This window comes from Arachis stenosperma, chromosome 5, assembly GCF_014773155.1.
Source record: "Arachis stenosperma cultivar V10309 chromosome 5, arast.V10309.gnm1.PFL2, whole genome shotgun sequence".
NCBI classification, from domain to species: Eukaryota; Viridiplantae; Streptophyta; class Magnoliopsida; order Fabales; family Fabaceae; genus Arachis; species Arachis stenosperma.
Genome location: NC_080381.1, coordinates 131,993,030 through 132,008,929, shown reverse-complemented (window position 1 = coordinate 132,008,929; position 15,900 = coordinate 131,993,030). Strand labels below are relative to the sequence as shown.

The 15,900-nt window shown below is 31.5% G+C and overlaps 1 protein-coding gene across 1 annotated transcript; it reads left to right on the top strand.

Moving 5' to 3' along the window:
• Positions 1-8,693: 8,693 nt before the first annotated feature.
• Positions 8,694-14,930, top strand: LOC130981619 (ABC transporter A family member 2-like). The gene is made up of 16 exons (XM_057905195.1): positions 8,694-9,249; positions 9,607-9,838; positions 9,967-10,136; positions 10,232-10,417; positions 10,536-10,631; positions 10,729-10,929; positions 11,082-11,241; positions 11,343-11,575; positions 11,947-12,064; positions 12,147-12,223; positions 12,315-12,404; positions 12,729-12,872; positions 12,961-13,266; positions 13,469-13,549; positions 13,715-13,891; positions 14,461-14,930. The coding sequence occupies exons 1-16, from the start codon at positions 8,881-8,883 to the stop codon at positions 14,722-14,724; spliced, it is 2,904 nt and encodes a 967-aa protein (XP_057761178.1). The 5' UTR covers positions 8,694-8,880; the 3' UTR covers positions 14,725-14,930.
• Positions 14,931-15,900: the final 970 nt, after the last annotated feature.

Below are 15,900 nucleotides of genomic sequence, written 5' to 3'. Positions count from 1 at the left end.
AAGTATGCACCTTTGAGGAAGTAGGACCAACTTTTTGAGGCTTTAGTGTGTCAACTCTTTTCAAAACATCAATAGACCCATGTTTCTTATAAGTAAGTGTCACACCACCCGATCATCCTCTGCTCTGACTTCTACCTTGTGTATCCAAGTTCTCCTCAACTAGTTGTCGGTCAGTAACAACTGGAACAATAGGCGTTTATCGAGTAACTGAAGGAATTGAAAGATAAAAGTGAAATTATGCCTATGAAAGTACTAAGTATTGGGGAAAAGGATTTCTTTTGCTTACCTCTGATTTTCTTTGACGTTATCCGTGTAGTAAAGAAGACCATATTTGAGAGAACTTCATCGATAAATGTGCAATGAGAAAAAAAGTACTTTGACCATTATTTTGAAAGTCATGAGTTGATAGGAAGGAATGTGTGATATTAAGATGTTGGTATTGAGTCGACATCTTTTGGTGGTTCATTTTTAATATTCTGTCAAATTCTTGTATCTCTGATACCTCATACTGAATCTTTTGAGCTACAGGATCGAGAGACAAAGGAGATGGTAAGGCTTGGACTAAACCAAACTGTCGAGCCACATATTGGGGTGAATAAACAATTATTTTTTTTGAGAGCTCAGGTCGATTCATGAGGTAAGCCAACAGGTAGAATTTGAGGGGTTAAGATTCTAACTCACATATCATCGATTAATGATTGATTTTCTAGTTGAAAACTGATAAAAGAATTTAGACATGAAATAGAACTAGGTCGAAATGAAAATGGATTTGAAAAATATGAGATATTATTGTCTTTATTAACGTCAAACAAAGTTCTGACAAAGTGTCGAAAGGAACCAATAGGGGACATGATTTTTGGTTTCGTCTAGAAAAATTGGAAAAGATGAATGCCATCAATTAGAGTCTTGGGGTTTTCCAATTCAGAAGCTGTGAGTCAAGGCTCTAAAATAGCTTTGAGCCACAAATTTACAACCCAAAGGGACCAAAAGGGTTGGTCGAAGGATCCCCTTGATGAATTTCACCAACAATCAAAGAAAAAGTTTCAAAAAGCTAACTCAGGATCAAGGCAGGAAGGTCGATGAGTTTTTTTTAAAAATGGAGCATAATAGCTAGGGGCAAGTAATTATTTTTTTGAATTTGAACTGACTTAGAGCAGAAAAAAAGAATTGAGTCAAAGTAAGAGAAAGGCTACATGTTCACTATCAGAAATAGGGCCTTTGTCAGAATCTATGTTGTTTTGAATAAAGTTTGATATGGAATTCGATTCAAAATTGATATCAAAATCATCTTTAGGGCAGTCAGTCGACCATGACACAAATTCACCATCGACTAATAAACCGGTCAGGGCCAAAATATCCATCAAGGTCAGGCCCATCATTCCATAAGAAAAATGAAATTATTGGTGACAATTCACCAGAAGTACAAACTGGCCCCTAATAAAGGAGCAATATAAGAGAGGTTAAAGGTAGCTAATTCTAAGGCATACACAATATTTAGATATTCCCAAATTGGCTTATATACAGGTGCTAGTTGAGACATCCAGATTGAAAAAAGAGGACTCAAATCTTTAGGGGGAACAATTTTGAACACTCGACTAGCAAAATATGAAGCATTGATGTTCTTACAGAAAATCAATGGTAGATGTTCTGGTGATTATGGAAAGAAAGAAGAAATAGAATCAATCTGTTCTTGGGTTTCCAAAGGTTCTAAAAAGGAGTACAACACTCTATTAACTGAGAATGGCAAAAGTACTTGGCAACGCCAGAGACTAGAGGTTTCTAGATTTGGATTTGGAGCTCTTAAAGCTCCATCTTCATCATAAAGCTGCGCTATTTTAGCTACTAATGGAATAAGAGGAAAGGTTTTATCTCCTTTTTCACGAGAATGAGAAGTAGCGGCCATGGATGTTGAAGAAGAAAACGTGGCGATGATGTTTGCCGTAAAGGTTGAATGGAAGAGCAATTAAGAAAATGTGGGAAGCGCGTTGCCCAGAGAGAAAAAAGATTAGGGTTTTCAAGAAGCAACTTTCTTCAAAATTGGGAATGATTTAATTCAATTTGTGAAGCAATTCAAGGAATGGCCCATTAAGACCCAGGGAACGTTATGTGTTTCCAAAAAAGCCGCGTCATTTTAAATACTGTGTAACTGTCCTTTCAAATTTTAAGAATTTGAAAAGATCGCATGTGTCTGGCACAAGAAATATTAAAATTTGTATTTTTGAATAAAATAACAAATTTTTATGGACAATTTGTTGGTACAAAAAAATAAAATTTTTCGACTATCAGTGGTTTCGACCATAAAAGTAGTGTTTCGACTACAAAAGTAGAAATAGGCAAGTTGAAGTCGAAAAAAGATTGTACAAAGAGAGTCGGAGTCGGAAGGGTAGTTATTCGTTTTCTTTGATCATCAAGACTTGCTACTCGACTTTCAAGGTGAATGGAGGACATGGATGCGAAATCTGAAGAGCAAGTTGAAAAAACGTGAGACTTTGAAGACCAAAGAAAACGTGGGTGTCAAAACTTAGGGGGTCAAGATTATTCATGGTCAAGGCAAGGTCATGGCTGAAAAAAAAAAGAAGGAAGTAAGATAGTGGACAAACATGCTCCATCGCAAGTCTATTTCCACGATCTATAAATAGTAAAAATTCAAAAGAGTTCGGAAACTTCAATCAAGAACACTAGATCATCACATAAGATCATCAAATTCCCAGTCTCTGCAGCGTAACGGAAGAACATGGAGTGCAAGTTTATGGGAGTGTTAGAAGTCAAATTTTAACTTGTTTCCTTTTGTTTATTTAGTTTAGTTTCATTTAATTTTTTTTAATTTCATTATTCCTTTGTTTAAATCAATATTTGATGCTTTTATTCCTTTATTGTTTATCATAAAGTTTACCACTAGCAATCTCGACATAAATTGCCTTAACACTAATTAAGTAATTCTCAGGTCGAGCTCATTTTTTTTTCAGAGGAGTCGTGTTTGCTTCCCGATACTTGAGATCTTGATATAAGCTCGTTTCGACACCACCTGCCGAAGATAAATAAAAAATGAGTGAAACAGTAAGTTATTGTGTAACAATTATTTTGACTCCTCAGACAGAAAAAATATACTGTTGATATAAATTTCGACCCATAGGGATTCAACTCATAAGTAATCAAAATTTGACAAGTATCACTTGGTTATAGAAATTCTCTTTTGACTACAGAAACGAAGGACACTTGAGGGCGAAAGATTGATGGTCCAAAGTAAGTCGAGAATACCATCTGGATCGACATCACGTGGTCAAGTATAGGCACGATGCAATAACGTGGGACTTGAAGGACAAGACAAAAAAAACGCGGGAGCATCACGATGAAGATTCTTCATGGTCAAGACAAGGTCATAGCTTGAGAAAAAGGAGGAACCAGGTCGTGGTCAATATTATTCAGGAGCAAGTCTGTCATTGTGACTTATAAATAAGAGGAACTAGGAAAGGTTTAGGGACTCCAATCAAGAACACTAGATCATCACATAAACTCATAAAATTTCCAATCTCAACGGCGTAACGAAAGAACATGGAGTGCAAGTGTATATATTTTTTTTTGATGACTCAATTTTTTTTTGTGACTGGAGTGTAAGTGTATATGAGTGTTAGAAGTCAATTTTTAATATATTTTCTTTTGTTCATTTGATTCATTTTCTTTCCTTTTCTTGCATTTTCATTATTATTCTGCTTTCATTGAAATTTTGACACTTTCATTTATTCAATGTTTTTTTTATTTAATTATTTACTTATCTATTTTAATTTATTCATTATAAATTTGCTATCAGTATCTCGTGCAAATTGTTTCGACACTATTTTTAAGTAATTTACGAGTCGAACTCACTCTTTTTTCAAAAGAGTCATATCTGCTCTTTGAATTGAGATCTTGATACAAGTTCGATTTGACATCTTGTCAATAAATACCAAAATTTGAGTGAGTCATATACAGAATCAACTTTTAGTTAGTTAAGATTAATTATTTTTTAATTTTAATAATTTATATTTTTTAAATATGTAAAACTAAAGATTTATAATCTAAAATTTTAGATAAATAAAATAATTTCAAAAAATCAGCTACAAAAAATTAGCTGCATATCATCATTCCGTCGTAGATGCGCGGCTAATTTTGTCAAACAAACAAAATCATTTTCAATTACACGTTATAGTGTATTAAGAAAAAAATGTCCGTGTTTCATTTTCAAGAGAATAAAGGAGTGGTTAAAAGTATTTTGGATTTTTGGATATTTAATAAAGTGTTGACTTTGTACATATATCATTACTCATTTTAGAATATAAGTTAGCCTGTGTGCTATTATTGTTATTATTCTATCCTTTCGAATTGGAAAGTCAAATGGAATTAAAAAAATATATTCAAATTTATTTGAAGCATTTGTGTTTGACTAGGTTGTCAAAAAAAAAAAAAAAAGAATGAAACAAAGGGTCACTTCCACAGTTCCACTGCTTATGGCCAGTTATGGGTGATGATGATCGCATACACGTTTAATACGGAACGGAAGTAAAAGTGCAGTTTGCTGGGTTTTTTTTTTTCGAAAACAAAAATGTTATATTTATACTAAAAATTAATATTATGTATTTATATATAAATATATATTATTTAATTTATTTTTAATATATATTTAAATTTTAATATATTATATATAAATAATTAATTTAATAATTAATTTTTCAAATATACATAATATGATTGTTTTTTTTTCACTCCATGCATGAGCTCAATTTCTCACTATGATAGCTATGTTACAATAAATTAGAATTAAAAGGTCATAATAAATTTAATTTTAATGCAACAAAATAATATTTTTATAATTTTGTATATATATATATATATTAATATATATGATGATAAAAAAATATTTTGAAAAACAATTCTGAGCTAGCTCTTTTTATATTTCCATTATATATAACATGTATTAGTATTAATAAGAAGTTGCTTTCAGAGTTCAGACATCAAATGGCCCCTGTTTTATTTCTTTAATCCCTATATCACCCATAATTTTTTTTCTCGTCATTCAATAGGAACAGAAATTTCCCGGGATAACACTCTCGACCAATAATAAAAACCTAATAAATTTCAATAAAGACCAACCTATAGGATAATTAATTTACTTAGTCCGTCAAAAACATCAACAAAACATGTGGGCACAGTGATTAAATATGGACACCCAAAACGAATAGAGAAACTTAATTAATTAATTGGAAGAATTAAACCGAGTAAATTCAAGAAAAATAACTCAACACAAACAAAACGGTAGTCCCGAAATGTTGATTGTTGTTCCAAGGAATAAATCTGCTTCCTAAAAATTTATGTAAAACAACATGAGAGAATAATTGTGTATTACAGGTAACGGCATAACGCGAATAGTTATGAATTTGAGTTGTATATTGTTGTAGATTCAGATTTTAGTCTTAGCGGTCCAACGACGAGTACCACCTTTAAGTTTAATTCGGTTTTTTCGGCCCAAAAATTGGAAAATTTTCGGACCGCCTCAACTCATTCATTATGATTCATCCTCAGATAGTCAGATGTGAATAGAATCTTTCTCTATTTAAAAGATCTTTAGAATCAGAAAAGCGCTCATATAAGAGGAGTTACCGGCTCCTGGTACGACACATAAATGCTAAAGTCCTACTTCTTATATCAATTTTAAGAGAAGTGTTAGGGGCACTAGGATTTGTGAAGTTTAATTATTAATTAGTTATTATTAATTTTTAATAGTATGGAATGATAATATTTAATAGTGTAGAATTAATCATTTTTTTATAATTAAGTATTGGTCAAATTTTAATAAAAATACTGTTCCTAATTTTTTTTATTTTAATTTAAATGTTGAAATGTCTTTAATTTATAAGTTACTCCTTCTCTCTTTATACGTAGATCTTATTATTTAAGATAATTCTCGAATATATATCAATAATACAGAAAGCTTATATAAATAGTAAAAGACATATTTTAAAAGTTCTTCTTAAAATTTGTTTGCCAAAAAAGGTTAAAAAATTAATGTAATTTTTTATTTGGTGACTAAAAATTAATAGTAATACTCCAATTTTAAAGAATTTTAGTTGAATACTTTAATTATAAAAAATTTAATCACCAAAATTTTGTTAAAAATATTAATACTCGCATCAAATTGTAAAAAAAATATTAGACACACAAGTTCTTGTTTACTAAAAACATAATAATCATTAACAGTGACAGAACTTGAAACAAAATTTTGAGAGGTCAGATAGAGGATAATTTTTAAGATACTTTTGATATGGATGCTATTTAAGATAAGTTCGTCTAACTTCATCTCTCTGGTTTGGGTGATATTGCCAAATTTAAAGTTTTCTAGAATCTCGTTCCAAAAAATTAAGATCAAATTCATCAGATGTAACTTTTTGAACTTTTGAAGATCGTATCTCAGTTTCTTAGTAATTCATTAAAGTAGAAGAACTATCTACAGGTGTTGATATTATAAAAGTTATATGTTATCCTTCTTAAATATTAGTCTTCTTCTTAAAAAATACATCAATTCTTTAAATTTTTATTATTATTTTATATAAAAATTTGAATATATAAAGAAGAAGTTAGAAGGACAAATATTAAAATTTATAATATTTATTGAATTTTTTTATCAATTTATACAAATACAATAATATTAATACTTATTGAATATTCTATTATTTTTATCATATAAAAAATTAATTTAAATAAACAATAAAATATAAAATAATATTAAATTAAATAAATAAAAAAGATCTAATGGTTTATATTTAAACTTAAAAATAGAGGAAGTGTTGTTTATTGAACTTATTAAGTACTTTAAGTCATAATAAAATATTTAACCCAATTAAACTATTTTTTATCTTTTAAAAAAATACTACTAATTTTTTTATAAAAAATTTGAGAAGATCATGACCCCTTATCTAAACTAAACTCCGCCACTTATCATTAATAATATTTAAAATGCTCAGATTGGTTTTTTATATAAATAAATAATTTAATATAAATTAATTTATCTAACGAAATAAAAATTTAAGAATTAAATTTGTTAAAAATTAAAGCATTTTGTTATAAATTTCTCAAGACGGCTTGGGATATTAGTAAAACATTAATATATTGTTAATGGTCGAAAATTGGTTGCTTGGGTTGCAAGTAAAGTAAAAAGGTCATGTCTCTACTCGTGCAGTGGTATCCGCGTGTGGAAAATTGGGCCGCGTAAATCAACATGCATATTTTTTTTATTATTATATTGTGTCTAAGACTCTAAGTTTTATTTATTTATTTTTAATTCTGTTTGACTATTGTATTTTTATTAATTTTATTTAGTCATCAAAGTTAACATTGAGTATATTATTAATGGTACAAAATATATATTATATTCTTATCTAACTTCATTTGTTAGTCATAATCTTTGAAAATAACCAATAGTAAAGTTAGAATACCTTTATTTATATGATAATATGTGAATAATAATTATGAGAAAATGGTTCTAATAATATAATATAGAAAATATAAATTTATATAAAAAACAAACTAAATAATCTTACCTTTTAATCCATTATAATTTATTATTCTTTTATAAATGAATTAGATGTATATGATATTTTGAGATCCCATGAAACTTGTTTCGTCATTTTCTTTCTACCGGGGTTTCATCATTATTAAATATGTATAATAGAAATTGATCAATTATGATACACTATTAATAATAACACTATATTGATATTAAATTATATATCAGGGTATTATCAATATAATTAACTTCCATTTTTATATATTAGAATAATTTTCGTGGCAACTTTAATTTGGAAACGAGTTGCTTTCTCCTGACAAATAGCGACGCTTTTCTACAAGAATTTTATGACCATTATTCTCTTGTATTCTGTTTTCTATTAAAAAGCGTAACTTTGAGTAAGTGTTGTCATAAAATTCACAAATGCAACGTTTGGTGTATTAATCATGTTACATATACACAAAAATCAGCTATCACATATTTTTGTATAAATATATACACTATTTAACTTATTTTTAATATATAATACTTTTTTATTGTCATATACTTTATTGAAACACTTTTTATGGATCTTTCTTTTGTCCAATCTTGATATAAAATATTATAATTTTTTAAAAATTTGATCATAATTAATTTTTAAATATTGAAATAAAATATTATAATTATTAAAAAGTTTTATCATAATTAATTTTTAAATATTGACAAATATAATAATTTAGAATTGATAATTTTAAAAATAAAAAACAAAAAAGAGAAGTAAACAGACTCCAATAAAAATGCACTGCGTTAATATGTCTGGGCCAGAATATAATTTATTGTGAACTAATATAATAATAATGTAATAAAAAAGTGAAAACTCATGTACTACGTGAAGTTGATATCTGAGAGCCATTAAATAATTTGACTGATTTGATTAAATTTTTATCTAACAATCGTCAATTATCAACTTAATCTAAAATCGACTTTACTTCAATTTTCACTTAATAAAAATTTAGATACAATTATCTTGGTATAATTATGTTGAAGGGCAAGTTGATTGTTGAAAATAATTAAATTTAAAATTTCGTCGAATATCTCAAAGCATACCTGTTTAAGCTAATGATAGGTGGGTATTTTGTGGACTTTTTTAGAAAATGGAGAACGATGTTAATAGTTTACTCTTAAAAGAAAATTAGACATAGTAAAAAACACCAACGACAATAACAAAAACAAGAACAGGAACGTTGCTTCTTCTGCTCTGTCTTCCGTTTACTTCAGCACCTTCCTTCTAACTCTCCACTCACATTCTGGAAACAGCAAAACCATAACAAGCCAACGGGAAGAAGAAAAAAAAGTTACCAAAAATGGAAGTGACGAGCGGTTTCGCGCTGCTCTTTCAGCAATTCAGCGCTCTCTTACGGAAGAACCTTCTGCTGTCATGGCGAAACAGGAAGGCGACGCTGCTTCAGGTTCTGTCACCACTCTTCTTCATGTTCCTCATCTTCGCCATTGACAAGGCAATTAAAGCTCAGTACTCGAATACAACTTACTACAAGAGCGTCCCTGAGCCTCCGCTTCGCCCTTCACCTTCCATCCCTCCATGCGAGAACAAGTTCTTCGTCAAACTCCCTTGCTATGATTTTGTATGGAGCGGTGATCGCAACCCTAGAATTCGGACCATTGTTGAAGCTATCATGAACAATAACCCTGGAAGGACTATACCTCCCTCTAAGGTACCTTGCTTACCTATCCATCAATTGGAATTTTGTTTGTTTAAATGTTCTTTTTGGTGATCAATTAGCTTGGTTTCATAACCAATACGTAGTTGATCGAAGTGATAGAAGGACACCTATCATTTGACCAAAAAATAAAATTAGGTTTGTTTGAGGCTTACAATTTTCATGGAAGAGTTGGTCCTGAAAGAATAAGTCTAAAATAGAGGGCTTGATTCCGTGATCTCGAAGTCACAAAGGAGCAACAGTACTGTTGCATCGATATTGACCTCTTGCACAACAATTGGAGAGATCATGAGGGAATGTGTCACTATGATTTTATTTGTTTTACATTTTTTTTTGTTTCTTGTTTTGCAGGTGAAATCCTTTAGTGATAAAGCTGCAGTGGACGAGTGGCTTTTGAACAACCCTATGCACTGTCCAGGGGCTTTGCATTTTGTGGAAAGAAGTAAAACTATCATCAGCTATGGTTTACAGACAAATTCCACATATGTTCAAAAGAGAGGCAAATATGAAGACCCCACTTTTGCATTTCAACTCCCACTTCAGCTTGCTGCAGAGCGAGAAATTGCTAGGAACCTGATTGGAGGTGTAAATTTGTTCATTATTTGAATTTTGCAAATTATCTTCCTTGAATGATAAAATTATTCCGTTTAATGCCCTTTATGTTTTGCTTTTGAAAGCCATGATCTAATTTACGACTTCTAAAAACTTCAGACTCGAACTTCAGCTGGAATGTCTTTTTGAGGGAGTTTGCACACCCAGCCACGGCACCTTTCTCAACAGTGAGTTCCGTAGGTCCAACATTTTTCCTTGCGATTGCCATGTTCAATTTTGTGCTTCAGATGAGTTCTTTGGTTACAGAAAAAGAGCTTAAACTTCGCCAGGTATTTAACGTTTCACAAGTCAAAGCCCACAATTTCAACATTTTTCAATCATAGTTTGTAGTTATTCTTGTGCGTACTTAATGTTGTTGACACAGGCAATGACTATGATGGGGCTTTATGATTCTGCTTACTGGTTGTCCTGGCTCATCTGGGAGGCATTCATTACTCTCCTGTCATCCCTTCTCGTAGTTCTGTTTGGAATGATGTTTCAGTTTCGTTTCTTCTTGAAAAACGATTTTCTGGTCGTGTTCTTTGTGTTCTTCCTATTTGAACTCAGTATGGTACGAAAACTTTTCAGATTTCTCTCAATTTACCATGTATAGATTTTGCTTGTTCATTGGTTGTTTTTTGTATATTGGGAATAATTTCTCATACATATCAATTCTGTTTTGTTTTTAGACTGGCTTAGCTTTCATGCTATCTGCTTTCATTAGTAAATCCTCTTCAGCGACAACAGTAGGCTTCTCCATATTTATTGTTGGCTTTGTGACTCAGGTATGAGTCCCTATTACACTATGTAGACTAGGTTTACTGAATATAGAGAAAGAAAGATCACTCATACTATCCTTGTTTGGAATTCTGCAAATTGCAGCTTGTTATACAAGCAGGATTTCCTTATTCAGATAGCATTTCCAAGACTTTCCGAATAATTTGGTCTTTCTTTCCGCCCAATCCCTTCGCTCAAGCTCTACATATTCTTTCTGAGGCGGTCTCAACTTCTGAAGATCATGGTATTCGATGGAGTAAACGGGGACAATGCGGTCCTGAAGATGAAGGCTGTGTGATTACAATTGTATGCAATAATTTATAATTTATACCAACACCCACAAAATCAAATTAAGAAGCTTTTGACTACCTATTCTACTATGGTTCTATATGCCCCTTTTGCCATTTCCCTTCATTTTTGATGCAACAATTACTTATCATTTCTTCTTCCATGGACAGAATGACATTTATCAATGGCTCTTAGCTACATTCGTTTTGTGGTTTGTTCTGGCCATCTACTTCGACAACATAATCCCCAATGCATCTGGTGTGAGGAAATCGATGTTATACTTTCTAAATCCGAACTATTGGATGGGAAGAGGAGGCCAAAATGTGAAAGGTGACTGAATATTTTGTGATTTAAGCTGTGTTCATTATTTCTTCTTAACAGCTACTTTTGGCTGAACTTGTCTTCCTTCTTTCCTTAACTTGCTTTTGCAGAGGGTGGGGTTTGTAGTTGCTGCATAGTTTCAGTGCCTCGTCAAGAACATGTTACACCAGATGATCAAGATGTCCTTGAAGAACAAAATACTGTCAAAAGACAAATAACAGAAGGTGTGGTTGATGCAAATGTTGCTGTTCAGATACGTGGCCTTGCAAAGACATATCCTGGTGCTTGTAATATTGGTTGCTGCTGTAAATGTAAAAGAATTAAACCTTACAATGCCGTTAAGGTACACAATTCTTCAAAAAGTTCTGGTCTTTGAAGTTTGGGAGATGTAAAGAACACTTCTCTGGTCCTTTTTGCTGTGTACTTGCAACATATTTCATTGCTGAAGCCGTTTTCTTCGTGGTCTGGGTGCTTTTCTGTTGCAAGATGGATCTTAGTATCCATCTCTTAGATGGTCGTAGAAACTAAGCATGCAGAAATCTTTTTAACCTGATTTCTTTCTGGATCATGATTTTCAATTACCAGTTTGGCTATTTCTCTGTATGCTTCATCTTTCAATTTGGCAATATAGTGGGACTACTTTATAATTTACTTCTTCGTGAAACTGACTCATTTTTGGATGATGTACAATGTGCTGTTCTTGAACTTTTTCAGGATTTATGGGTGAACTTTGAAAGGGATCAACTATTTTGTCTATTAGGACCTAATGGAGCGGGTAAAACTACGGTTATTAATTGTTTGACAGGGATAACTCCAGCAACTGATGGAGATGGTGAAACTCTTTCTCTCTTGTTCTCCAATCATTAGTAAAACTATATTTCCATATATAGTAACAATTGCATCTTTCATATCAGCATTGATTTATGGACATTCCATCCGTAGCTCCACTGGCATGTCAAACATTCAAAAGCTTATAGGAGTATGTCCCCAGGTGTTTCTCTCTCCCTCTCATTTGCCAATGACACTCTCTTTCTCCTCTGTAGCAAACTGATTGACCTTTTATTAAATTTTCTCTTTTGCAGTTTGATATCTTGTGGGATGCACTGTCCGGCGAAGAGCATCTTCAACTCTTTGCTACTATCAAAGGCCTAACCCCAAGTTCCATCAACTTAGTATGTGTTCTCCTGAATTTTTCTCATAGTCACACACAACTGCATGCATATATGGCTTCTCCACTAGAATTTATTTATCACTGACCTCATTGAGGTTATGCGACATTACACATCATCCCCTTTAGTTAGTTATGGCTACATAGACACCACTCCGGGGTTGGAGTCATGCCACAAGAATACCATGTGTCATTTTGCCAACATTGGTTGAATGTAATATCGCTTGAATCTCAAAGGAGATATTGCAATTTTCAAAATTATAATTTAGTCATGTATAATACCTTCTTACCTTGAAATTTACACTCAAGTTCTTTTTGAAAAATATAGATTACCCAAACATCACTGGCAGAGGTGAGACTCACTGATTCGGCAAAAGTGAGAGCTGGAAGTTACAGTGGAGGAATGAAACGTCGACTCAGTGTTGCAATTTCCCTTATTGGTGACCCTAAATTGGTTGTTTTGGATGAACCAGTACGTATGCAAAGTTGGATACTTCCTTTTTTGTGAATTTATTCAATTGGATTGATTACAAGATTCGTCTCTTGATTTTAAAATTTAGACTACTGGTATGGATCCAATAACAAGGAGGCACGTATGGGACATAATTGAAAATGCTAAAAGAGGTCGTGCCATTGTCCTTACCACACACTCTATGGAAGAAGCTGACATTCTCAGTGATCGAATAGGAATCATGGCAAAGGGAAAGCTTTGCTGTATTGGCACCGCAATCAGATTGAAGTCACGCTTTGGTACTGGTTTCATTGCTAATATCAGCTTCTATGGGAACAATGTTGAAAGTCGTACAGACAATAGGGATGCTGTTTCTACGGTACATCATGAGGCTGTGAAGCAATTCTTTAAGAATGTAAGATAATAATAGAATTTAATTTTTGATGCACTATTATAGAAAACTATTTTACATAGTAGATATGATTGAATGATAACGTAAAAGATAATTCTTTTACACTGAAAGTGTATAAAAAGTACTCTAAATAATAATGGGGTGTTTAGAGTTCTTCCATGTCAAGCAAAAGATTAAAGTTTGACCTCTTATAATATTTTGACAGCATTTAGATGTAGTGCCAAAGGAAGAGAACAACAACTTCATAACTTTTGTGATTCCTCATGACAAAGAGGGGCTCCTGACAGTAAGCTTTGTTTCTTTTATGGTTTTCGTTTCTATTTCTTTAAATTCATTTTTAAGATGAGGGTGACTATTGATCTAATACTGATCACTACAGGCAGATCTTGGTTCAAAAATTGGTTATTTATGTGGTGTATCTTGTCTTATATTGCTGTTTCTTCCCAAGCAGAATTTTTTTGCGGAGCTCCAAGATAGAGAAGAAGAATTTGGCATATCTGACATTCAGCTTGGTCTGACAACTCTAGAAGAAGTTTTCCTGAATATTGCAAAGCAAGCAGAGCTAGAAAGCGCTGCAGCTGATGGGACCCTAGTGACTTTGACCTTAACATCTGGGGAGTCTGTGCAGGTGTGTGCAAACCATCTTTTGCTTTCAATTATTCTATATATGAGTTGAGCAATGCTATATGACAAACAAAATTTATTATTTTGTTGGCCAACAAAAGTATTTTGATGCTAAATTTTAAACCCTAGACCTTAGACTCTAAATCCTAATAGAATAAAAAAAAAGTGTTGGCACAAAGTGTTGGCTAATATTGATAAAAAGTATTGGCCTCATAACATTTTTCATATTGGTTATACGTCTTAACAAGTCAAGTTTTGTTCAAACTTCAAATTCAAAAATGCTATTTGATCAACTCAAAATAGCCGTGTGAAGGGGCCATAATCTTCATTTTTATTTTTGGTTCAAATATAATTTTTTATTCAAATTATAGTAGTTGTATTGATTGTTAGCAGAAGATGAATATCAAATGTTAATTTATACACACTTGTCAAGGATTTACACCGTGAACAAACCAAGTTGATTTCAGCACTCACACCTCTACATGGAATTTGTGAATTACACTTTTCAGTTGTGATTGCTGTTGAGTCATGACATCTTGTGATTTTATGCTGATTAATACAATAATCATGCAGATTCCTATAGGAGCTAGATTTGTTGGAATTCCAGAAACAGAGTCTGAAGAGTACCCAACAGGGGTTATGGTAGAAGTATACTGGGAGCAAGATGAATCTGGTGCTCTATGTATCTCTGGTCACTCACAAAAAGTTCCAGTTCCTTCTGGTGTTCGACTATCATCATCTGCTTCGGCAAGACACCGTAGAAATTCGCGCCGATCAGGATCAGTTCACGGGGTTATAATTGATCCCAGCCAAGTTAGTTCAGTCAGGTTTCAATGAAAAGCAAACCCATATGTTGTGGGAACTGGTGGGTCATAGATAATGTTTTTAGGATTGTACATGTTCTTTTGCATATTTTTCCTTCATACAGGGTTCAGCTATCTCCCTCGTATTATTAGTACTTTTTGTGTCTACCTAGCTTGTTAAATCTTAAAATGACTTATTATGAACGCCAGAGGTAAACTTATAGAACAATTATTTGAACTTTTTTATTGTAACTTTTTCCTCATTACTGGTAGATTGATAGGTCCTTAATGTGCCGCTCGATTCATACCTTTTTATAGTAAATGTTTTGAACTGATTTTTATATAATTTTGTAGAAATAATTTGAAAATAAAAAACTAAAATGTGCTATTGGTTTATAAATTAAAGGAGAATGCTCTTGGGTAGTGTTATATATATACTAGACTAAAACCCGAAATAAAAATTAGTATATAGTATAGATTTAAAAGTGTTATATTATTTACAAATTAATAAAATAATATATAAATTAATATTAAATCTGAAAATATTGTACAAAGTATTAATTTTGCGATTCGTATATAATTCAATATAGTTGTTCAAGGTGAAGAGAATTTGAAATGAAATATTCTGCATTTTAACAAAAGATATAGGTATTTGATATTGGGGTCGTATAAAGTTACATATGCATTTATTGTTTTTATTTTTATATTATTTGTAGTTGACATACACTTATTAGTCTTCTTATGTAGTATTTATTTTACTTTTGTGTTTTTACTTTCTATTGAAATGATTTGTTCTTCCTCTCATGTTTTTGTAGAGATGAGCTCTTTCTAAAATATTAACTTGTTTATGTTTTGTATGGTCCTTTTTATTTCACCTTTATATATAAGTTTCTCATTTAAAAATGTCTCATATTTTTTTTTATATTTTTTCGTAGTGTCTTGATTATTGATATGCAAACTTCGTTTGAAAATATTAGCGTGTTAGTTTTTATAATATTTTAAAAAAAAGTAGGAACTTTATTTAAATAACTAATATAAATGATATTTTGAACAAGAATTTTTTTTAATATTATATATTTTATTTATCAAAATAGAGCGGTTTAATGTATTGGTATTTTATTTGTTATTCTAGAATTTGTGAATCATATTTTTTGACATAATTATCTGAAGAGATTATATGTAATTTTTTTTACCTATTTTTTATTCGTAG

Coding starts and splice junctions, on each gene's coding strand:
- LOC130981619 (XM_057905195.1), top strand. CDS start 8,881: ATGGAAGTGACGAGCGGTTTCGCGCTGCTCTTTCAGCAATTCAGCGCT. Junction 10,632..10,728: donor TTGTTGGCTTTGTGACTCAG/GTATGAGTCCCT, acceptor TGCAAATTGCAG/CTTGTTATACAAGCAGGATT. Junction 13,892..14,460: donor CATCTGGGGAGTCTGTGCAG/GTGTGTGCAAAC, acceptor ATAATCATGCAG/ATTCCTATAGGAGCTAGATT.